Source organism: Aulonocara stuartgranti (assembly GCF_965226115.1).
Source record: "Aulonocara stuartgranti genome assembly, chromosome: 6".
Lineage (NCBI taxonomy): Eukaryota > Metazoa > Chordata > Actinopteri > Cichliformes > Cichlidae > Aulonocara > Aulonocara stuartgranti.
Genome location: NC_138944.1, coordinates 8,256,827 through 8,280,458, shown reverse-complemented (window position 1 = coordinate 8,280,458; position 23,632 = coordinate 8,256,827). Strand labels below are relative to the sequence as shown.

Here is a 23,632-nt window from a genome sequence, read left to right as displayed (position 1 = left end):
TTACAACTTGTCACCACAAGAGGGAGTAGTAACGCTACTTGCCACTGTCTCCACTCCCATTTAATCCAGGTTCAATGCTGCTCAGGTGTGATGTGTTAGGACAGAGGCAAACTGTTTTTTAACCATGTATCATGTAAATGAGCGTGTATCATCAAGTATGGTTATGTTAGATCCTTTTTGCATCATCTTAAAAAAATCAGAGCACCCAACTTCGGACGGGCAGATGACCTGCTCCACCTCCTGAGGCACAGCCATCCCACTGAACTTTAGCAGGTCACCTTGATCAGGTCCACATACCTAAGTGCACTGAGAATTCAATAGTCTGAACTGATGTTATGTATATTTCTCATGTATGTAAATTGACTTTTATTTGGCTTAGAAGAAAAAGTTTGAACTAAAATTCACGTTATTTCTATCAGCTTCCAGAAATGGTGGTCTTCTTGCAGTAAGTGAGTGAGTTAAGCTTTTTTCCTACAAGTGATATTTGGATGTGTTTTGCACTTTAACTGCAAAGTTTTTGCAGCTGCACTTGAAAACAACAGTTCTTTGCATATTACATTAGATTGACTGGTTGATGTTCCAATAATATGGCACCAACATGACCAAGACGAGCAACGCAGCTCATGAGCTCAAAAGAAGGCAAACATTAGGTAATGTTTAAGAAGACCCAGCTTTTTAAATTTAGACCTTTCCAGGTGATGACCCCATTAAGCTGGTTTAGATATTGCCAATAGTGTCTGAAGCTATCATGCAGACAACTTCCTGTTAAAAGGCTGTAGAAAGAAAACTCTTTTTTTATGTACTTTTTCACAAGACATAGGTTCATTTTTTTATATGTTGTATCTTTTTTTTTTTTTTCAAAAGAAAGGATGCAAGCTAGTAGTAATAGTGAAACACCTTTAGGAAGCTGGTTTGTCTGAGCTTTTCACTGGGATGCTCTTCATATGTGTGGATTTGTGGGAATGGGTTTAATAGTAAGTGAGTATTATAGCTGAGTAAGCACTTACAAGATAGTTGTGGATTAGGTGCTCTGTCATTCTGTGGGCTGGGATTGGGATGGGATGAGGAGTTGCTTGATCGCTGCTGTGATTTGGAGCTTAGTCCCTCCCTTCATCTCTCTCTGTCTCTCTCTCTTGCTCTGCTGCTGATCATAGTCTGGATTATTTCAGAACAGAGATTGCAGCACGCAGGAGGCAGCACAGAGGCTGATATCCTGATTTTTTTTTTTTTGCTTTACTGGAGGATGAACTGATGATAACAACATGCATCATAATGCAAATTAAAGAATAAGCTGGGTAGAAATATGAGCTGGAGGGATCCACATGTGTTAAATCTGCAAGCAGCAAACACATGGTCTTGGCAGGTGGGTAAATTTACTCTTTGACTGGATTTGAAATGATAACAGATGTAGATTTTGACACTTTTCCTGTAAACTGTTGGGAGTGACGTCTCAGCAAGAAGGTAAATTATACATGCAATGGAATAACTGCTTCTCTGTGCTGGACGTGGAGGCTGCTAATCTGGGAATATGGACAGTTTTAACTACACAGAAGAAGGATTGCCATCATTTCAGTATTTGGTTTACAATGAGGAGCCTCTCTATAAGGAGTACAAGCCTCCTCCCAGAGATCTCATCCAGCTGCCCAAATCGGTCCTCTACCTTCTGATGGCCGCCCTGGTCGTGGTTGCTGTAGCTTACGCTATTGTGGGTCATCTCATCAAAGACCTCATGCTGGATATAACAGGTAATCTATTCTATCAGAGGTAGCTGCTCACTCCAATGATCTGAAATTTTTTTTATATACAAGACCATATTTTATTTTATTTTTTAAAATTGGAATAAAGTGATGTGCTGTGGTGTTTGCTAATGTGATGTAGTAGTTGGAGTAGTTTGTATTAATAGTCCAAACCTTAAATCCTTTCACCTTGGAGATCCCTGTACTGGGACCAGGCTGTATCCTTTTTAAAACACACCCGCTATTTTTAAAGGACTGCTAAACACAAGTGAAGAGACTGCAAACTACTATCACTAGAACAGAAACATTATGATTATGGTCATTACCAAAGTTTCAGGTTTGGTGGAGTTGCAGCTGAGGTTTTCTGACATCATTGTCAATGTGCAATGCAACCATGAACATGCTCTTTACTAGTTCGCCGTTTTATTTATTAGTTTATTTCTTAAAGAACCCGAGGTTACTCGATTTGCCTTTTACTGCTGTGCAGACTGAATTTTGGGTGTTTCAGAAGTAAATTATAGGACAGTAAAGGTCAATAATTTTGATCTTATCCCTGCTTTTTTATCCATCTACAGACTGTTTGCTGGGACCAATTGAAGAGGAGCTAACGAAAGATGGAGAGGTGGAGGGAGTCAGCCCTCACCACATGCCACCTGCCCTCACTCACTCCCACCCAAATGCCTTCCATGTGTGGGATCAAGACGACATCATCATCCCTATGACGCACGAGCATGAGAGCCCGCTGCCCAGCCCTTTGATGACTGTCTCCCACTACATACCGTCCTTTTTCCCCAACTCCATCAGTCTGGGCAGCCCTTCTCACAGTCGACCAATCCCAAAGGAGAGCGATGCATGAAGAACACAAAGGATCTGAGACAGGATCTCAACCTTCTTCTGCTGAGCTTCTTTAGCTCCTTTTTGTCATGTCTGAAACACCTTTCCAAACCTGCCCTAGAGTCACCCTATCTGTCTGGAAATACACAAGTTGTATGACTCACAAGGCCAGTTTGCATGCATGGATTTCCTTCTCTTGGAGCAGCTGATGTGTATTCGACCAAGACGGGAACAGACTACTGCACATTTCCTGCAGTCCTGAGCTCACGTAGAGCCTGTGATACTTTGTTTAACAGCCTTCACTTGTTGTGGATTTGTGCCAAGTTAGCGTCATGATTATACCTTTTTCTCCTGCCAGTTGTCATGTCATCCTAAACTGTCACTAAAGTCTGTAGCTAAGATATAAAGAACTTAATTTTGATCATTTAACCACATTTATAATTGTGAACAAAGGCAAAGGTTCAAACTTCAGTTAATATCATGTATTAAAGCTTTTATTAACAACTGTTAATAATATCACAAAGTTTATTCACAAAATTTAAATACCTAAAGAGAAATAATAATGAAAGCAGTGCACCTTGAAGGTGTTTGTGCTGAATTCATGTGGTGAATATTGGTGCTTAGTCTATTTGCTAACACAGACTTATTCCTATACTAAATATATTCTGAGCCTTAGGAGGATAGGCTGAACTCGCTAATTAATAGGGTGAAGTTGATTCGATTAGTGTGACCTCTTTAAGGTGACTGTGTGATGCTTTCTAAAGATGTGAAGGTTACTTCAAAAAATGGAAAATACAAAAACAGAACAAGAATCTCCACTTTGATATTGAGGTTAAGAAAAGCAACATCAACAAATAAAACAAGTTTTTATTTCTAAGAATTTATAATTGATTGTTATTTAAATTCTAAAAAAAATGTGTATATGTAATGAACATCTGTAGAAGGGATACTTTTTTTTTTTTGCTTGTTGGGATTAAAAAAACATGGTTATACAACACCAAATGACAGATTTCAGGGGCCATTTTAAGCAGCATATTGGCCGGCAAAATCCGTGGAGATTAAAAGCACATGGAGGCTGTGACAACACACACACATATTTGCACGCTGTCAGCACTTTCACTCATAAAAACAGACCATGTTAATACGACGTTTGCCAGCAAAGGTGGAGTAATCTCCTTTTTAGGTACAGGCCTGGAGCTTAAAAGGAGAAAAATGACCAGAGTAACATATTTCAGGGGGAACGCTCATTGAGTTCACATTGCTCATTCCATCTGTGAAACCCGGAGGTCAGCATTCAGTGAGGGGTGGAGATTACGGAGAGAAGATTAGATGAGCGGCTTAGCCTTTAATACAGTGTCCCTTTATTACTTTTGAGCTGTGGAATTAGATAATCGGACAGCATCGGGCCATTCTCAGTGTATGAACTTCCAAATCTTGTGTGAGACGAATGACTGAAGATCTTCAATGGCTTCCGGGGAAGAGAGGGGTCAAGAGCAGAAGCAGGAAGTAAAGAGCCAGAGATTAATGGGGAGAGGAAATGATCGGATTTAAGTGACCCAGGATTGAGCTCTCTGAAAGGGTTTTGTGTGACAGAGGCACAGAGGGTTAAAATTTCTATGACTGCATTTTTAAACACTGCCTCTGATGTTTGCTTTTGCTTGAAAGGAAAACAAATGCACAAATGTGGAGCTGAGCATTGCAGATGTGCAGGTGCACAAACACTTCTCAAGACAACTCAAACAGCTAATTGATGACACAACTTTTTTATTTCACTAAATACATAGATTAAAAAAAACTTTTTAAAACCTTTTTTTCCTTTTGTTTTAAATCAAATCAATGTTTTCCTTTTTCTTGTTATTAATCCCACATTTTGTGCTCTCTTCTATTTCAGTGGTGTCAGTGGCAACAAACCTAACTAACTAACTGAGCTAACTTTGTAGCAGCAGAGGGCGGATCAAGGACTTCATCTGTATGTTATTTTAACAGTTTTCTTAAAATTAGTTTTAAGAAGTCTAAGATGTATATTGGTCTCCTAAAGAAGATATTTGTGACTTAATCTGCTAAATTTTTGCCTTTTTAGTGCTTTTTTCCATTCATGCCAGTTCTGAAAATATGTATGATAGCCACTTAAAACCTGAATTTTAACTGCTGCTGATGTACTGCTAGAACATACAGGCATCCACTAGATGTGAAAGATCAGTAGACTGACTCACTTACAGGAACTTTAGAAACTGCCTAATCTTTAGTGTCTGACCTGACATGTACCTCAGTCAGGTTTTCTTTTGGTCTACAGTGGATTTAAATAAGTCAGGGTTAAGTGATCCTTGGCAGTCCTCTATCTTCAGGTGATGGCTTACCCTCAACTGACTTCTCATCAGCATTGACTCACTTGGTGATTCTTGCTCTCACTCTGACGATGCATGACACTAGTGGACTTTAACTCATCCCAATTGGATCAGGATAACACTCACCGGCCCTGTAATAGCCTCGGTGTAGTTAAGGCAAGGCCAAGCTTAAGGTAAAAATGTTTGTGGCATTACATTATGTAGAATAAATTATAGTTCTTGCCTGTTGTTGTTTCTGAAAGCGATGGGTAAACATATTTTGACAATGGAGAATAAAAATCAACGATTCTCATAATTTTATTTTATATGAAACAGATTTTAGTTTATGAATTTTTTTAATATATATCAGCAGACGAAGGTAGAAAGAATAAAAACCAGCCTGTTGTCAGTCTCTGCGTCCTTCCCAGGTTAACTTTGACTGGCTGGCTGAATTTATTCAGATCACTGCAAATCTGCTGTCGTCGAGCCTGATCCTCTGCTGGCAGGCCAGGTGGTTCTCTCTCACAGACAAAAGAGCTCTCTCTGTGAAAGTCTTGACCTCTCCTGTCCTTCAGCAATAGCCAGCCTCATCAGTATTAAATCTCCTGATGTGATGAAGTGCTGTTTCTGGCACACATGTAACAGATGAATAAATCAACTCTAAATTTGTCACAATATGTCTTTTATTTGCAAAAAAAAGTGCCTTTCTTTTGATGCATACCTCACCAATGCATTGATATTAACAGTCAGTTATATCAGAACTGGTAATAAAACGTGTACATTTCTTAAGTCTTTGGATTGAATAAGACTTGACAGGTTTCAGAAATCAGTGTAAGCCCCCAAATCATTCAATGCTTTCTCTAATTTCTCATTTGTTTTGAAAGACATAAATTCAGATGCACTTGCAGAGTAAGAAATTCAAGCACCACAGCCACATTTTCAAAAGTTCAGGACAGATGACAAAGGCACTATTTATTTTACAGTAGCATAAAGTCACATTTAAAACCAGATGATTCTTTTAAAAATGCTTTGAAATTAATGCCAAAGATTTTTAAAAAAATAAGAGATCAAGACTCATTACTTGATTTCACACTTACGCTGCAGATTACACCGTATATAACTGTTCCTGCTCATCAGTCTATTCAAGATCTCTTTGCGAGAGAACTGTGCGATAGAGAGAAGTGCCTTTCGCCTGGTAGAAAGTCACGGTCATCTTGTTCTTTGTCACTTCTGCATGGATGAATCCTCCCAGTGTTGAAGCCTTGCCGGTGAAAAACTTAAGAGAATCTTTGGGAACATGGTGCCAGTGACGGGTGTCAGGATCCAGGAAGTTTCCAGCACCGCTCACCACATAGCCTATGTTAGACTCTTCGAGGTACTGTGGGAAAAAGAAGAGGAAAATTCATTGTAGCTCTAAGAGTAGCTATGCAGATTTATATCAAATGTTAAACATACTCTTCCCGAACCAACCTGCAGGTTGTGGTCATGGCCGCAGAGGTAAGCAGTGGCCTTGTATTTGATGAGCAGTGGACGGAGGCTTTGCACCAGACACTTTGTGGGGCCGTGCTCGGACACAGACCAAACAGGGTAGTGGCCTGCCACCAACAGGAAGTCTGCCTTGGACAGAGCCAGTCTCTCTTGCAGCCAAGCCAGCTGGCGATTGGCATCCAATTCATTCAGGGGTCCACTTGGCTTCTTGTCCGAATTGTCGTCAGAGTTACCGCAAAGCATCACAGTGTCAAGCATGATGATGGTCAGAGTCTTCCCCGTGTTGGGAATGCGGAAGTTCAGCTCATAGTAGTACGAGGGGAATTTCCTATCAAAGGTAATGAAGAGGCATCAAAATTTAACTGAGTATTTCCTAAAAGCTTAAAACTTTAAGATGTCCGAACTTTATATTCTGCCCCTTACCATCTGTTAGATCTGCTGCTGTAGTCGATCTGGGCTTTGACATTCCCTGCGTGGTCGTGATTGCCAGCGATCACATACCAAGGGACTTGGAGGGACTTTGCAGTGTACACAGATTCAAAAGTTTCCTGATAAGAAGAAGGAAAACATAGTTACTGCTTTCAACACACAGTTTTAAAATACAGTGTTGTTTTTTCACGCCACATTTATTCTACTCACCTTAAACCGAGGAGAATCCACAGTGTTCACACCTTTGTAGTAGAAGTTATCGCCCAGAGCAAGAACAAAATCAGCTCCCATCTGGTCTGCTATTTTGCTCATTTCTTGAGCTGTGGCCTTCTGCACAGCAGTGATGTAGGGGGGATAAGGCACACCACCCCAGTCGCCCACTGCCAGAAACTTAATGGAGGTTCTGTTGCCTGTAAGAGGAAAAGAATATTAGTACTTCTGATTGGAAAGTAAGCTTATGAAAGTCAGTGTGGCGTAATACTCACTGCGACTTTCCTCCAGGTTTTGGAAGGCAGTTGGATAGCAGTAGGCCACGGGGATGGCAGCAATCAAGATGGATAAAATAGTGACTGCCATCTTCAAAGACAAACAAAGCATTGGAATTTAAGTTAACGGCAAATTTAAACTCTGCTCAGTCACAAGATGTGACACCACAGAAATGAAAGTCAGCACCTGCAAAAGCAACAAAGCAGAAGCAAAATGAAACAACCAAAACCACAACCTACCATGTGACGCTAAGCTTCGCGCTCTCTCTCTCTCTCTGCCTCCCACTACGCTAAAGAACAAGTCCCTCAGTTATGCTTTTTTTTTTTGTCCTAAAGGTGACTTGTGATTGGCTGCAGCCTAAAGCTGACATGCCTCAGCTGGAGTAAATAGAAACCAATCAAAGAAACCGTGTGTGTGTGAGGCAAAGGTCAAACGTCTACATAATTAAACAGATAAAAAGACCCTCAACAGAGACGCCACAACAACAGTGTGAAGTGCTGCCTGATTGATGAGGGGGGGAAACAGCTTTTCATGTGTAAAGAATAGGTGTCAATATGCAGAGATAATGTCGTCAAAGACAAAACACTCACGGCTGATGGGATCTGTTGGGACACTCTCCACCCTCAGAGTGATCGTCGTTCCCCCCTCGCCTTTTATCAGCAGTCCTGGAGGAGAGGATGTAGGAGGACCAGCCCCGGGACACGCTGGAGAGGCATGATCATTGCTCAGACACTGACTAGAAGGTCATAAGGGCACACATGTGATCTATTGTGGTTAATATAGCTGGTGTCCAGACATGTTTTCCACTTCAATATTATTCACTGATTTTCCTGTTTAGCTTGTTTTCTTTCCATCTTTTGCTTCCTGCTTTTTGAATAACTTCAAAATAACACGTAAAACACTAAGTTCAGTAAAATAATGGGTCAAATTGCTGAATATAGTCTTGCAGCATTAAACATGAACCAAAGAAAGTTGATTCTTTTCGTCTGGACGTTGCATTTTCACTGGTTGAAATCTTTGATCACCCATTCAAATGACTTCAGTTTCAGCTGACTGCAGCTTTCCCAACCTTACAAACACTACATTTGCATAACGACTGAAAACACTGACTCACAATGCTTTCCAAAAAACGTGGTTAATCCCAGTTAGTTCATTTTGGTTTGGGCCTTTTTCCCCTTAATAAATGACGATCATCACCTGAAAACCGGCCTTATCTTTATCTCATATTAGAACTTGCTTGATCTGAAACACGCAAGTCTTACAAATATCCAACAAAAAAAAGAGGTTGAAGACTTTTTCACAGTGTTTCACACAAGTTTTGGTAAAAGGTTGAAGTATGTGAAGCCTCTATCAAGAAAAACTGCTGTAAGACATTACTGGAATTGTCTCTCACACCTAGAGGTGTCACATACTAATGCAAAAACAAAGTATGCAGTTCTCCTTTTAGTGTGGTTACCTCGGCTGGTCCCTCAACACCAGCTCCCTGCACAAGAAAGCCCAACAGCGTCTCTTCTTTCTGAGAAGACTGAGAAAGGCCCGGCTTCCACCACCGATCCTGACCACCTTCTATAGAGGAACTATTGAGAGCATCCTGAGCGGCTGCATCACTGTCTGGTTTGGGAGCTGTGCCATATCAGACCGCAAGACCCTACAGCGGATAGTGGGAACAGCAGAGAAGATCATCGGGGTCTCTCTACCCTCTATTGAGGACATCTACACCACACGCTGCATTCGCAAAGCCACCAGCATTGTGGCTGATCGGACACACCCCTCTCACACACTCTTTACACTCCTGCCATCTGGAAAAAGGTACCGAAGCATTCGGGCACGCACATCCAGACTGTGCAACAGCTTTTTTCCACAAGCCATCCGTCTCCTCAGCAAAAAGGGACTGACTGATAAACACGCACACACACACATACACTAACATTATCACTCAGCTTAACTCAAATACCTCAAAACATTGAGACTGGACTGACTAACCAACACAAAGCGCAAACACACTGACCTACACCACCAAACCATCGCACACACCAACCTGTAAATGCTCTTTTGCACAATATTATTACTAGATATATTATATATTATTATTTTTTTTGCACTAACTTGTCTTGTAGCACCTTGGTTCCTGGAGGAACATTGTTTCGCCTCACTGTGTACTTTTAAACTGTATATGGTTGAAGTGACAAAGTTGAACTTGAACTTGAGCTCAATTCCCTAAAGTTGTTTTCGAGCGATATTCATTTGCTAAAACAAAAACACAAGATGAGTTTTACTGTTAATAATTTGCTGTCCTTAAGTTTTTTGTTTTTGCCGACAGTCAGCAAACCCTCATCTCTGGAGCTTCCACTTGTCCCCTCCTTTAATCTTTATCAAATTTCACTGGGAGTGCTAATATTGGATCAAGCTTGCAAAATGTGCTTTAAATTTTCAAATAACTTTTAACTACACTCCTCTAATTACGGGTCAGTGAGGGTTCCTGTCAGCTTTGATAGGGAGCGCGTGGGTGCCGTATGCTTGTCCTGCATTCACAGCAGTCTGGCTGTGCATGCACAAATCATTTGCAGCTGTCACATGTCAGAGCTTGAATAAGATGAAGCTCTTAAAATGCCAACAATCATACTAACAAGATCTCTGCAATGTCTGTAATTAAGAAACTGATGGTCAGAAGCTCAGCTCCAAAATAAGTCATTTATTTGTACAAGGATTAGAGCGTTTTTATGAGACAGAAAGGACTTCAGTTTAAAACAACAAGCAGCTTTACATAAAAAAAATATACTGATACAGAACCAGTACACTACATTAAAAAGACAAAACAACCCAACGTAACACTCATGTCAACATTGACGTGATGAAGGCTACAGATAAAAGAAACGTAACTTAAAACTGGCTTACTGGTTTGTCAAAAGAACTGACAACTGAGGTTAAGAGTATCAAACAAGATCAGCAGAATTCCAGTTTCAGAGAAAACACCAGCATTTCTTTTTTTATTTCTTTTTAAGAGAGGTACCTTAGGATGATCCCTAATCATCAAGGTGGGAAAGACTACATATTTCATTATGCTGACATGCTTCCTTGCACTCTTTCCCCTCCCCCTCTGCCATCACAGAGGAACTCTGAACTGCTTAAATCCCACCTTGAGGAAATGAGGAGGCATCTGCAGGAGCTCAGAGCTGGGAAACAGGCCTATCCTTCCTTATAGCATTGCTTGAAGCAGTCAAGACATGAGGAAAAAAAGGGAGTCATGTAAGCATAATAAAAAGCACCAGTGATGTTATGATCAGTAATTCATGTCGCCGTATCCAGAGTATGAGCCCTGGGTGTGTCCTCCAAATCCCTGGTACATGCTGTACCCCTGATTCCCCCAGGACGACTGGTTTTCCCAGCCTGTGAAGAAACATTTATAACCCCAGATCATTTATATGTATAAATCAAGATTAAATATAAAGAAATAGGAAAAGCGGGAAGTTACTGTAAGAAATAGAAAAGGAACTTGCCATAATTATTATAACTCTGTCCCCCGGTGACAGAGCTGGGGTAAGCAGTGCTGTACATAGAGTAGTCTCCACCTTGGGTCAGCATCTTTCTCTTCTCATCTCCGTAGCCGTAGCTGTACGGACTCTCCTGATCAGCAGGAGGCGGCATTGACTGGTAGCTTTCTTCTTTCGTGGTGCTGGTGTTGGAGCTGGAGACGGGTGGGGATGAGTACGTGATGGTGGTGCTTTCGGGGTAAAAGGTGCCGTAGGCTGAGGTGGTGGGGGCGGTACCTTTGGCTGTGGCAGTGGCTCCATTATTGCCATATAATTTATCTTTAAGATAAGAGAAACAAGAGGTAAATGAGAGGTAAGTGCCATTTTCTTAAAAGACACAATCCTAGAGCTGCAACTGACGACAACTACAAGTGACTGTTGATCTATTTGCAAATCATAGAACCGAGACAGTTCACGCTTGTTCAAGTTTAAACAAACAAACAAACAAAACCCCACCACACACATAAAGATAAAGATCTTGATGCATGCTCAATCATCCAGGTAAGGGAATCCCAAAAAGTTGATCCTGTTTATCTGGACATAGCGTAGCAGGGAAGCAGAAAAACATCATTTGAAGAAAGCCCTGAGTGAAAGTCGCTATCCCAGCTGGACATTTGTCAAAGGTGGGAGGGCACCTAAAGAAATCTCCAGGCAATCCAGAAGAGAAGAAGGACAACTGTTACCTAAGTGAAAACCTTTAGTGATCCCTTATGTGTCAGGAGTATCGGAACGGCTGAGACCTCATCTCTGTGGCTTTCAACCCCCAAAACGTGCTCTGGCAGAAACTGGTCCACCCTAAGTATCGGGTCCCCCGGCACAACCAGAGTAATTTAGCGTACGCTGTTAAGCCATTGCACACACACACACTTAGGCTGCTGCCCCCGCGACCCGGACAAAGCGGATGAGGATGGATGGATGGATGGATGTTAAGCCATTGCCATGATTTATACACTGGGGAAACCAAACAACCCACAGGTCTATTCACACCTACAGGCCAGTGGACACTCTTTCAATGATGAGGATGTACACATCCTGGGCAGGGAGCAACACTGGTTTGAGCGCAGAGTCAAGGAGACCATTTACATGAAAAGGGAAAGACCTCTGAATCAAGCAGGGGGCCTAAGGGCACCATCTTACAACACTGTGACTGCAGCCAATCCCTAACTCTCTGTGAATGGCCATTGACCAACTATCACTTCTCAATGTTTGTTGATCAATGGTCATGTCAATTTGCATATTAATGATCAAGAAACTGACCTCCAGGCCATTTTTCACCAGTGGTGCTAGTTTCAGTCTTTATGCAAATGTACTGGGTTGGAAACCTGCAGTGAGCTGAGACTGAAGAAGTCATTTGAATGAGTGCTGAAACATTTCTCCAACTGAAAAAGCTACGCCCAGAAGAACAGAATCAACTTTTTGGGACAAAGATAAATAAGTGAAACACATCTTGGAATGTTTACCTAGAAGTTTTAAATTTTGGTAAACATAATTACAAAAAAAAAAAAAGGTCTTTTAGCCTTGTTATTGCATGCATCATCACATATATCCATCACATATAACTGTAATTAGGCATCTTATGCCTTTCAACGAATCAGCAAAGCTTCTGCATGACATTTAAGCCTTATTTAAAAAAAAGTGTACATCACAAAAAACATGTAAAACCAAATACACACACCCTAACATAAAACCAGAGTGCATAAAGCTAACAGACATTCAGATACTTACGATAGCCTGTGCCAGTGCTGCTCTCATAACTGTAGTTGGCTTTTAAAACAAGAAATCACCATTTAGTGCAAACTCCATTTACAGGTTTAAAGGTTTCCTACGATGATTAAATTGACTCGTAAATAGCATAAAGTTTCTTACTCTTGTTATAGCTGGGTCCTGCTGGAAACTGCTTGCCTCGACCCCTGCCCCGACCCCCTCTGTGGGGACCCCAGCCACGGGACCCTGAGTCTGAAGGGATGCCGCGGATGGTGCCGAATCCTGGGATGTGCTGTCAAAAAGGAAACGTGAGAAAAATGTCATTTTGAAACAGCCTGATAGTTAAATTGCTTGAGTTGTGCATTTTAAAGCTCACCAGTTGGATACATTACCATGTCAGTGTAGGTGACTTTCTTCTTTGAGGGATTTCTGTTATTTAAAAGTCCACTGTCATCTGGGAACAGCTTCTCTAAAGCAGCGAGGGCAGCGTAGGCCTTTGCTTCCTTCTTGTTGGAGCCTCGTCCTTTGAACTTCTGCCCATCAACTTCCACCTGTGAGACAGAAATGAGGAGAAAAGATTTTAGGATTTTATGAAGCATGTCACAGCATTTATACACAGAGAGTGACTCCTGCTGGTAGAGGAGATGGAGAATGTGTGTTGTGCACGCCGTGTCTATTCTTTTGAGCAGCAGTGCAAAAACATAGCTACAGTGTTCTGCTGAACCTCCACATGTGCAGCATAGCATAACATTAGAATTTTAGTGAGTGGAAAGCCACCACCAACAAATCGCCTGTTACACCCGCACAGCCTAACAGCTCATTATAGTAACTCTAATGTATCCTCTGATCTATGGATGTTTATTAGTTTGGGTTTATCCTGCCGAGTTTAAACATCTATTACAGACCATATGCTGTTAATTTTGGGAAGAATCCTGTCCAGAATAATGGCTCACAGGACCAAAGGAAATCGTTTATCTCCCACCTCTGTCCTTCTTTCTGAAATAATCCCACCCACATGGGACTTAACAGATTAAACACAAATACAGAAATCTTTACTTGGCTCTACAGTTGCCTTTACAAAGCCCAAGATATCAAAGCTGCTATACAGTGCAGTGCTCACTTTACACCTGATTTCTGTTTGCTGTATACAATACTGCTGACTCACCTCCATCACAAAGCACTTTTCATGGGAGCCACCCGTCTCTGCCGACAGCTCGTATTTCAGGCTGCGGCGCTTCTCGTTCAGCTCCATCACAGGGTTCTTGCCATTTTTTGTTAAGATTGGACCCTGACCAGTCTGTTCACAGCAAGCACACATAAGAAAAAACTGTGGTGAAATGCACAAGTGTTTCTCTCTGTGGGAACTTTTAGGATGCATTTGTAAATACGGAGTCCAAAGAGAGCTCAACGACATACATCTTCAGATGTAGAAGAAGTCGGTGCAACAGCTTTAACAGAGTCCTGGCTTCCTTCATTTTCACTACTGGGCTCTGATTTAGATTCAGAAGTTGTGGGAAGACCGAGATCTTGCAGTACCTGTGAAAAATGAAAGTAAAAAAACTATAAGACACATAAAACAACATTGATTTCTTTGCCCAGTCTGACTTTACAAATGTTCAAACTTACAAGTTGGGCTGCACTTAAACAAACAATCAATTAGCAAAATGTATGGAACCAATCAATAAACAGTAACTAGTCCATCAGCCAAAAAGTAACCAAGAAGAACACAGTACTGATTATTTATACTAAAAGTCAGCTTGTGTAGATAACAAACACCATTACCTTTGTGGCTACATTAAGCTTAGCGGCACGTTTGGAAGGCCCCGTTGCCTCGTACGTCTTTCCATTTAGATCGACAGCCATTGTAAAGACCGGCTCGTGAACTGGGCCAGTCTGAGATGTAAGTCTGTAATCCAGACCAGGTCTGTACTGGTTCAGACGCATCACGGCATTCATGGTAAGATCATCGGTGACTACAAGGAAACAACAAAATGAGCAAACAGATTCATTTTGAGAAGCACACACAGAAAAATAAGGCTACAGAAGTCAGCATAAAGAGTAAAAGACAAATGTCACATTAACATAGGAGTCACAAAGTTGTCATTTTCACAGCACTACTCCGCTTATGTGACTTAAATATTCTATCCAAGGACACCAAAAGATTTAAAAAAGTAAATCTAACTTTTAATAGCATTTATAATTATTTTGATAAACAGAATGAAATATTATGGCAAAAGGAAATTATCTACACCTTGCCAGAAAAGCATGTTCATGTATGTAAACATACAGAATATTTATTCCACAATACCAAGTCTGTGTTTTGTCATACAGTTAAAGATCAAAGGGATTTTACAGCAGTATTTTTTGTGTTACAGTGAATAATTTGACATTCATTACTCACAGGATTTCTTCTGAAAGCGTTTCTGGAACTTGAGAAACTTTCTCTGTTTGCTGTTGAGGTGTGTGTCTTCTTCTCCTGTGTCCACGTCTGTGAAAGGTCTCTTAGCTGGCAGGTTCAGTTGTCCAACAGGTGGTATCTGGGCTACAGTTATTAAAAAAAAAAAAAAAAAGGGAAAAAAAGGAGATTTGATGGAAGTGTTGATTTTTCGAACACAGGAAATAAAGAAAAATAAAAAAAAATAATAGCCCACCCATGCCATCTCTGTAATTTGCTCCCAGCGATTTTCGTGACCTCAGAGGTTTAGAGTCCATCCCCAACACTTTGTGCATCTGTCCAAATGCACACAGCCTCAAGGCAAACTAAGAAAAACATCAAAGTTATGCACTAATTTGTTGATTTAATTTTAAAGGTGTACATGTGTGTGGGTGCTTCTACAGGCTCACCTTACCTGAGCACTCTGTGTGATGTCTTCACACTGCTGCCTAGTCAAATAGCCAATGGCATCAACAGCTTCCTTTTCACAAGGATCTTTAATTCCAGGGCCATCTGTGCACAAATACCATTCAACTGGTGCATGAATGTCAGCTCAGTGTATAAATTTACATGCAAGTTGCACAACTCAAATAAAATCTCACCTTCCATAAGTATTCCTGAGGCTACGCACTCTAAAACCCTGCGGAGGGCCTCGCCCGCTCCCAGTGATCTCTCAGATGTACCAATAGCTTTCTCCACTAGCAGTTCAAGTGGCTATGTGGAGACAAGAAGACAAAACCGACACTTCAGGATGAAAGCAGCTGAAATGACTTAAACACAAATCTCCGCTTTGCTGCTGTCGGAGTAGATGCACAAAGAGTTTCCTCACCCATCCTGAGAGTGGCGTCCAGGTAGGAACGCGGTTACACAAGTCCCTCATGAGTCGGATCACAACGACGGCAGAATTCAGGGTGTTAACTTTTGCCTGGAGGCAGAAACAAAGCCCATTAGGTTAGCAGAGCTTCTGTCTGTGATGGAATCCTTTCTGAGATTTCAAACAAACAAAAACAAAACAACCCAAGCACAGAAGAGTAATAAGTACTGAGCCTTCTCCAAATCAACAGTAAGTAAAACTTATTCAAGCTATGTTAGCCTTTTATGACCTTTGACGTTGAAATCGAGAGAGCTCAGTCTCTCGACATGTACTCATGTCGATACCAATGATTTATCCACTTCTGTCATTGGTATAGATGAGCATTAATTTAGACATTTTATAAAGATCATTAACAATATGAACAAAAACTGAGAGCAAAAACTGTTACGGTCCTCTAAATGGACAGGAAATAAAAGATCACTCAAGGAAAACAGTTCAACCTGATGTACAAGTAAGGACGTGAATGCAAACCTGGAACCACTTGGCGTGGCGGAGAGACGCCAAGGCAGTTAGGCATTTCTGCCTGTCCAGAACGTCCGGCGGATCGTTGACTGTTCGCGTTTCTATTGACGAGGTGGGGTAAGAAGAAAAGGTACAGTTTGACCAAGGGGGTTGTCTCTGTCTTGCAGCTCAGGGAGTAGCAAACAAAAACCAGCAAACAACCAGCAGCAGGGAAAGGGGGTTTACATAAAGACACGTTTTGTCCCAGCAACCATAAAGGTCTGCTAAAAGAGATCCCAATTATATTTTCCACAGTGTATGCGGAAGTAAGACGACTGTCAGAAACAGCTGTAGTATTTATTTATAACATTGCACAGCATTAAAATATATGCACTGCACTACATCAAATACCCCCTCCCCTGAGCCACTGGGATTAGGTTTGTTGCTTCTCCCCCCTCCTGAGACAGTGTGTCCAGTTGGTCAAAGGTCCAGCGTTCCTAAAAAACTTGACAAACTAAAAGGTAATCAGTTGTAAATCACAAGCATTTAAGAAGCTTTACGTCTGCCCTACGCTGCAGCAAAACTGATGAATCCCTCAGAAAAAAAGTGGCCTAAAAAAGGCTTTATGACAGACTGACTATATTAAAAAACAAAAACAAAAAACAACAACAAAACAAACAAAGAAAAAATACCAGCTTTGGGCAAGTTTTAGCTCATTTGTTCTACATTATACAGCTAGGGATACACCGGCTGATAATCTATGCCAATGCTGATGACAAATAATTTGTGCAGTAACCTATGCCATGATTTTTTGTTAGTATTTATTACCCCTAGAATTGATGTGAAAGATCAACAAGATCAATCTCTGCCACTGTAAATATGCAACAGTAAATATGTTTTGGGAAAAAAATATCTGCTCACTTAACAAGGCTGATCCATGTTTGGACAGTATACTATGCACAACTCTGCTTGGACTCTGTTGAGTTGAGTGGAGTTGACTGAATTTAAATTGATAATATGCATTTTCATCAGGGGTGCATGATATTAGCAAGGATTTTAATCACTGTGGCATTTAACAAACACAACTTAAAGTTTTAAAATATCAACTTGCACATTTAACTTGTCCAAACCTTGACCTTAAATTAGACCTTTGCCTAAAATGATTGTTTTATTGAAACAGAGTAAATATGGTTTGATCCAACAATGATTAAGCATTAATAATCCTACCCCAGGACGTAACAGCTCCAATAATTATCCAGTCTAATAATTTTATTACTAATATTGCAGGATTTTTAATGTGCAGTCCCAGTGTATAGTGTATTAAAATGGACTAAAACTGCACTGAGACTGATATGGTTCTCAGTCTGAGGCTCCCCCTGAAATTCAAATAAACTTTAGACTACCAGATAAATGCAGCTAACGCTAATCAACACAGGAGCTTTCAAACACTACACCAACCAAAATATTCACCTGAACAATGATCTTTTTGCCTTATACTGTAAATCCTCCTAAGGTAGGCAACAGCTGATCAGTTTTGCTGCAGCTAGTTCCAAACACATGTTCAGCATCAAGGATCATGCATGCGCGCTTGAACTTGTTATTCTTTAAAAAAGCCTTCACTTGAAACATGAAAACAACAAGAATATACAAGTTTTTTTTTGTTGTTGTTTTAAATGACTGAGGCACTGTCACTAACAACATGAGCAGGATGCATCAGTGACTACAGAGGAAATATCCTGCATACGTCAGTTTGCAACAAAAACGACGAAAGGACTCTCGTGCGAGCAAAGAGTCAATGTTCACTGGCATCAGTCTGACACGGTCACTGTACAAGCTCCACTGAGGTTTAATGAGATGGGACAACTGGTTTGATTTCAAACAGTCAGTGCAGATTAATAAATCAGTGGAGCAGTACAGCGCCTGCATACCGACAACACAGATCAGGGCTGGGCCGACATACGCACCTTCTTCTTCTTCTGCTTCTTCTTCAGCAGTTTCACTCTCTTGCACTGTCCTGACAAGAGGTGATGTCAGGTGGATAATAAGAGTCAGAACTGACTCCTTGGTGCTCGTAACAACAATGGCTGCATCTCCTGGACACTGGCTGACTGCATATGTCTCAGGTGAATTAGTCTATTAAAAAAAGAGAACAAATAATTAAGACGGTTAAACCTGGATTAAAATAATCCAAGTCAAAATATGTGACATGTGTTTTTAAAGTATGCTGCAGGCACTCATTTCTACCTCTAACTGTGCAGAGAGTTTTTCGGCCACTTGTTTCAGCAGAGTAACTGTAGGCTTGTTGGAACAAAGCAGCACCAGCTCCACGTTCTTGTCCCCCTTCAGAAGGAGTCCCTTAGCCACCAAACCAACTCGCATAACCCCACGCAGCACACGCTCTTGTGAGCCATCACTTTAAGTTGAGGGGTGCAAAAAAATAAAAAATAAAAATTGCCAATTAAATCATTTATATTAAAACAAAAGCAGTTTTATTTATTTATTTTAAAAGCTTGCAGATATCCTTTTAAAAGCATCGCAGGTTATTCTCTCTTACCTCTGTGTTTCTGTATTTGCTTCGTCATCTTTTGGAGCATCCATCTGGTCAGATACAGTCTTGAGAGCGCACTCCACATGGGAGACGATTGTCTGTACTGCCTCCAACTCCTCTGTTGGGGGGTACACTTCAGAATGTTTGGCCAACACGTAGCGATCATATGGGCCCGCCTGTACGTGAGTTGTTGCAGATTCCTTAAATAGAAAAAAAAAATAAATAAATAAAATAAAGACAAAGTTCATACTGGAGGAAACTCACTGCAGATAACAGTAAATGTATAATTACTTCATATTGCAATATTATTTCATGACAGGTAAGTGTTAGGATTCATTAAAGCCATTTTTTAAACTACGTTTTACTGCTGCTGATATATTCCAGTGAAGACATATGAAGAAGTATAATAATAGAGTAATAGCGGTAATAGGAAGTCTGTGATTTAAAAAAAAAAAAAAAAAAAAGGAAAAATAAACAGGCGACAGCTTTCAAGAGGAACAATGTTTTTGCAGAACGAGGGGAAACAAAATGGGGATGGAAAAATACGACATGTTCTGTGAATTCAGGGTTTCCACCAGGGAAGTTGTTGGACCTGGCGGCTACTGTGACCAAAATGGGGGTTTATTACAGTAACTTAACGTCACAAGATATTCATGAGACAATATTCTCCTGTTATATTGTCACGACTAAAAAAGACTTAAAAAAAGGTTGTGTGTTTAAAATCATAGAAATACCAGAAGGACAACACTTAATAATATTTAATCGTTAACCTCTGCTAAACTTAGACATGGAAAGCTGCAGGGTTTGTAATACAATGGAGTAGAAACCCCGTGATTATCTAGTGTATCTATTTATCAGGCAAAACAGAACCAACCTCACGATAACGTTTATCCTCCATATGCTCGATAGCAGCAATGTAGTCATGGTACTGTCTAAGCTCCTCTTCATAGCACAGACAGTCATACCAGTAACGCAACTCCTCATATCTGGAAGACAAAAGAATTTGAGAACATATGAAGAAAAGTTTCAGAGCTCAAGTTAGAAGAGATGTGTCAAGTGACATAATTTATGTCACTTAATTTCAGTGTTGGTCAAGTTACTTGAAAAAAGTAATCAGTAACTAATAACCAATTACTCCCCCCAAAAAGTAATCCCGTTACTTTACTGATTACTTATTTTCAAAAGTAATTAATTACTTAGTTACTTAGTTACCTTTTAAAAAACACGATTTACAACCTGAATAGGTGATAAAGTGATAGATCTTTCAGCCCAATTCTACTTTTTCTGCATAATCCATCATACAAAATGTAATCAAATGGAAAAGTCTCTTTTTAAAACTTGTTTTATCAGTTTTAACCTTTTAACTTTATGCATCAAGCAAAAATTAAATTATATGCAACATTCTCTGACTGGAAGAAATTTGTTTTAAACCTATTTAAACCTATTTTCTGCACATTCCAGCACATAAAATATATATTTTTTGTGTGTTTACACTCACTCTTTCAAATAGATGCAAGTAAAACACAGCAGAAAATAAATAACATCAAAGACTAGCGGTGCTTTTGCTCTATTTTCACCTGTACAGCAGGAGTGGCATAGGCGGAGGTTTACCCTGGTGCAGGTGTGCCGCAGCAGTCAGTGGAAGAATCCGCGAGTTTCTCTGTGAATTTCCCATTACGTCATAGCGCACTCCGTGCTTGCTTGGAAGTTTAGGGGTTTTTTTTCACTTTAAAAAGAAGTTTTCTTCCCACGCACAACGGACACTAATGTTTTTGTCACTTTTTATGGAATCAAACTCAAAATAAGGTCAGTACTTCCACGCTTTAAACGCTGCACGCTCATACTCTCTCCCGCACTCGATATATGATGCACTGTTGATCTGCACACAGTTGTTGTCACGAACGTCGCACTCACTTACGTCACTGTCATGAGACATTCTCGCTAAAAATCACGGTTTTAGTAACGCAGCGTTACTACGGGAAAGTAACGGTAATCTAATTACCGTTTTTGCAATAGTAATCCCTTACTTTACTCGTTACCTGAAAAAAGTAATCAGATTACAGTAACGCGCCCATCTCTGCTTAATTTCACAGGACAGGGAAACATACTCTTGTTAATGTATCGGCTCTTAAATTTGCACTGAAACGGCTGATCTACTCAGTATGCTTCAATGATAATAACAACAATTTCTTCTATAGAGTAATAAAGGTTGTTTTCAGCACAATAATAACAAGCATTTAGCTTACTGGAAAACAAATCTATTCCTCATTATCTGACAGAGCTGTTCAAAGGCTGCAGACTTGTTCCAGCAGACAAGTCGAACTGTGCCGCATCATAGACACATAATGTGCCTTATTCTACTTGCGTGACATCCCAAACACTCAATCAATACCTACGTGCAAGGGAGGGATGTTTACTCGCCTCTCACAATTTTATAGGAAGCATATTTGGAAGGACTGAGCCTAGAATTTAAAGTCTAAAACTCTGTGTCCCAGACACAAACTAACCTTAGATTAAAAATGAATTTTAAAAAAGTGGTATTCTTTTTTAATTTTTCACACTTTAGAACTAGGTATAATGCAGGTCTGTAAACTGGCTGTGCAAGTATAATCACACTAGGCACACTCCGTACAGTGCTCAAGTATGTTTGACCCCCCCAAAGTCCACATTATTTGACTAGTGCCAGTATGTGATGAATGTAAACTGTGCCCAAACATGAAACTCAGATATTTTGTCAACAACAGCAGCCTTGATTGCTTTGTTATTTGACAGATCTAAAAGCCATTTAAGAGAAGACTTACCTAAAAAAACAAAAAAACAACAAAATACATAAAGTCATGAAGCTCCCTATATTTTGCAAGTGTGCCTTTAAAAAGTGTGTGTGTTCAAGAAAGCGAGAGAGGCAATGAGATGCACAAACAAACCTGAAGCATACTCCAGCCAGATGTTTAAGCATGGTGTGAACACAGGCCAATGTGGCAACATGTGAGTGAACCTTTATTCTGTGCTTGCAATGAACCAATTCCTTGAACATGAGCTGCCTGACTGAAAGAGACTTTTCAGTCTTCAAGAGATTATTCTTCATAGTTTGTGTTTTGTTTATTTCATTTAGGGCTGTTCGATATAACGATATATATCGGATGGTTCATTTTACACTATCGTTTGTTTTGTGGTGTCATAAAATAAACTGTTTACAGCAATATTTTTTTCATCGTTTTGATGGTCACTGTAGTGGCTATATTAATTTCTTAAAGTTCTCTCTTTCTCTTATATTTTATATAACCACACTACAATGGACAAGCGCCTGTTTTTATGCATTGTGGTTAGCAACAAAGATGGTAACAGCATCGCGTGTCCGCTTGTTTATTTTCCACACAAACCTTTCACAATAAAGCTCAAGATCCTGTTGAGACTTTTCAAAATAAACTGAATCACGTGAAAGAGCAGATTATTTACGGATGAGAATTAAAAAAAGAGCCGCCAGGTGCTAAAAAATAAACCTTAGACTCAAACGTTAGAACAGGCTTTTCCCCGCAGCACGCTGTGTAATAAATACTCACAAAGAAAACTGTTACAGTTATGCTGTTACAACTTATGTCTAAAAATGTATAGTTTCATGCATCGGTTAAAACACTCGACTCCAGCTACATGACGCGCAGCTGGAAACACTTCCCGCAAGACGAGCTTCCCGAGAGTCACAGAATTTACAGAAAATGTTACATTTTTGTGATTTATGTCGTTATCGGGAAGATAGAATTCTTATATCGGGATATGAGATTTTGGTCATATCGCACAGCCCTAATTTCATTAGTTTTTTTTTCCCTTTATACAGAACCTGTTGCTGTATTTTAATGAAAAGTACAGAGTGTACTATGCAAATGCTAGCTTTCGGGCATCTTTTATTCAGGACCATGCATCATGTGCGTGTACCTGTCGAAATCATGCGGATGGAGGCGGTGTCCCTGTTGTATCAGGCTGTCCCAGTACAGCAGCTCCTCGTATGCCTGGTGCTCGTCCCACACTGGCGCTGCAGCGGCCGCCATGCTGTCGCGATCGCAGGACCCAAGCTACCACCTGTGCGCCCCCAAGTATACACCACTGTTAAAAACAGTTAGCAGGCAATTGGCTGTGTAATAACAACCACAATAAAGCAGCAGATGATTTGACATTATCCATGTATATGCTAACGTTAACTAAGCGGTACACTTGTTACGCTGCAGGCTGAGACATGTGGTTAGGATGCAGTAACTACGCTCACAGCAAACTAAATATATTTATAATAATAATAATAATGATGATAATAATAATAAAAAAACTGGTCCCTTACACCCATAATTATTCCATCCACATAAGTCAAGGCAGCCAATTAGCCTATGTTTACAGCGACTGGATGCTAGCAAGCTAGGTGAAGTTACCCAGAATGTCAGTGCTGTTAACGTTGCATTACATTTCGATTATGTCTTTAGAGCTCACCTCTGTCAACGGGCCAGTAAACAGGTGTAGGTCCCTTAACGTTGTTAGCTTCAGGATGTTAGGTTAGTTTGAGATGAGCCAGGCCTGCGCAGGATCGGTCACTCCGGTGAAGTTTCGCTTCTTCTTCTCCTAGTTTAATTGCGGGTCGCACATTACCGTGTTTAGGTGTATACCGCCACCTGGTGAACCGGAGTGTGCGTTATGTCATAACTAACTAACTAACTAACTAACTAACTAAATAAATAAATAAATAAATAAATGCAAAGTAAAAGCAAGAGTAAAAAGGATGACTTGTTTGAACATGTTCCATGTTGGACATTCCACAAATGCA

The 23,632-nt window shown here is 40.3% G+C and overlaps 3 protein-coding genes across 6 annotated transcripts; 1 reads left to right on the top strand and 2 right to left on the bottom strand.

Moving 5' to 3' along the window:
• The first annotated feature begins 37 nt into the window (after nucleotides 1-37).
• LOC309707678 (uncharacterized protein) lies at nucleotides 38-5,535 on the top strand. Its single transcript, XM_082535151.1, has 4 exons — nucleotides 38-287; nucleotides 420-449; nucleotides 1,155-1,745; nucleotides 2,312-5,535. The coding sequence occupies exons 3-4, from the start codon at nucleotides 1,529-1,531 to the stop codon at nucleotides 2,590-2,592; spliced, it is 498 nt and encodes a 165-aa protein (XP_082391277.1). The 5' UTR covers nucleotides 38-287; nucleotides 420-449; nucleotides 1,155-1,528; the 3' UTR covers nucleotides 2,593-5,535.
• Nucleotides 5,536-5,559: 24 nt separating this feature from the next.
• Nucleotides 5,560-8,261, bottom strand: acp5a (acid phosphatase 5a, tartrate resistant). Of its 4 annotated transcripts, none has more exons than XM_082535145.1 (6): nucleotides 7,888-8,261; nucleotides 7,297-7,387; nucleotides 7,022-7,221; nucleotides 6,806-6,930; nucleotides 6,365-6,710; nucleotides 5,560-6,272 (listed from the first exon to the last, which is right to left on the bottom strand). In XM_082535145.1, the coding sequence occupies exons 2-6, from the start codon at nucleotides 7,385-7,387 to the stop codon at nucleotides 6,033-6,035; spliced, it is 1,002 nt and encodes a 333-aa protein (XP_082391271.1). In that variant the 5' UTR covers nucleotides 7,888-8,261; the 3' UTR covers nucleotides 5,560-6,032. The 4 variants fall into 4 exon arrangements, with proteins under 4 accessions (XP_082391271.1, XP_082391268.1, XP_082391270.1 ...); XM_082535142.1 differs by having other exon boundaries at nucleotides 7,297-7,483; nucleotides 7,888-8,260; XM_082535144.1 differs by lacking the exon at nucleotides 7,888-8,261 and adding an exon at nucleotides 7,537-7,862.
• A 1,713-nt stretch (nucleotides 8,262-9,974) lies between these two features.
• Nucleotides 9,975-23,444, bottom strand: LOC309709292 (interleukin enhancer-binding factor 3-like). The gene is made up of 20 exons (XM_082537843.1): nucleotides 23,302-23,444; nucleotides 22,759-22,902; nucleotides 19,703-19,814; nucleotides 18,835-19,028; nucleotides 18,525-18,693; nucleotides 18,245-18,413; nucleotides 16,311-16,402; nucleotides 15,795-15,890; nucleotides 15,568-15,679; nucleotides 15,381-15,478; nucleotides 15,183-15,291; nucleotides 14,933-15,073; nucleotides 14,314-14,504; nucleotides 13,948-14,067; nucleotides 13,697-13,828; nucleotides 12,924-13,082; nucleotides 12,694-12,823; nucleotides 12,553-12,591; nucleotides 10,795-11,106; nucleotides 9,975-10,684 (listed from the first exon to the last, which is right to left on the bottom strand). Exons 2-20 carry the CDS (start codon nucleotides 22,869-22,871, stop codon nucleotides 10,578-10,580), a joined length of 2,595 nt encoding a protein of 864 aa, XP_082393969.1. The 5' UTR covers nucleotides 22,872-22,902; nucleotides 23,302-23,444; the 3' UTR covers nucleotides 9,975-10,577.
• Between the last annotated feature and the right edge of the window lie 188 nt (nucleotides 23,445-23,632).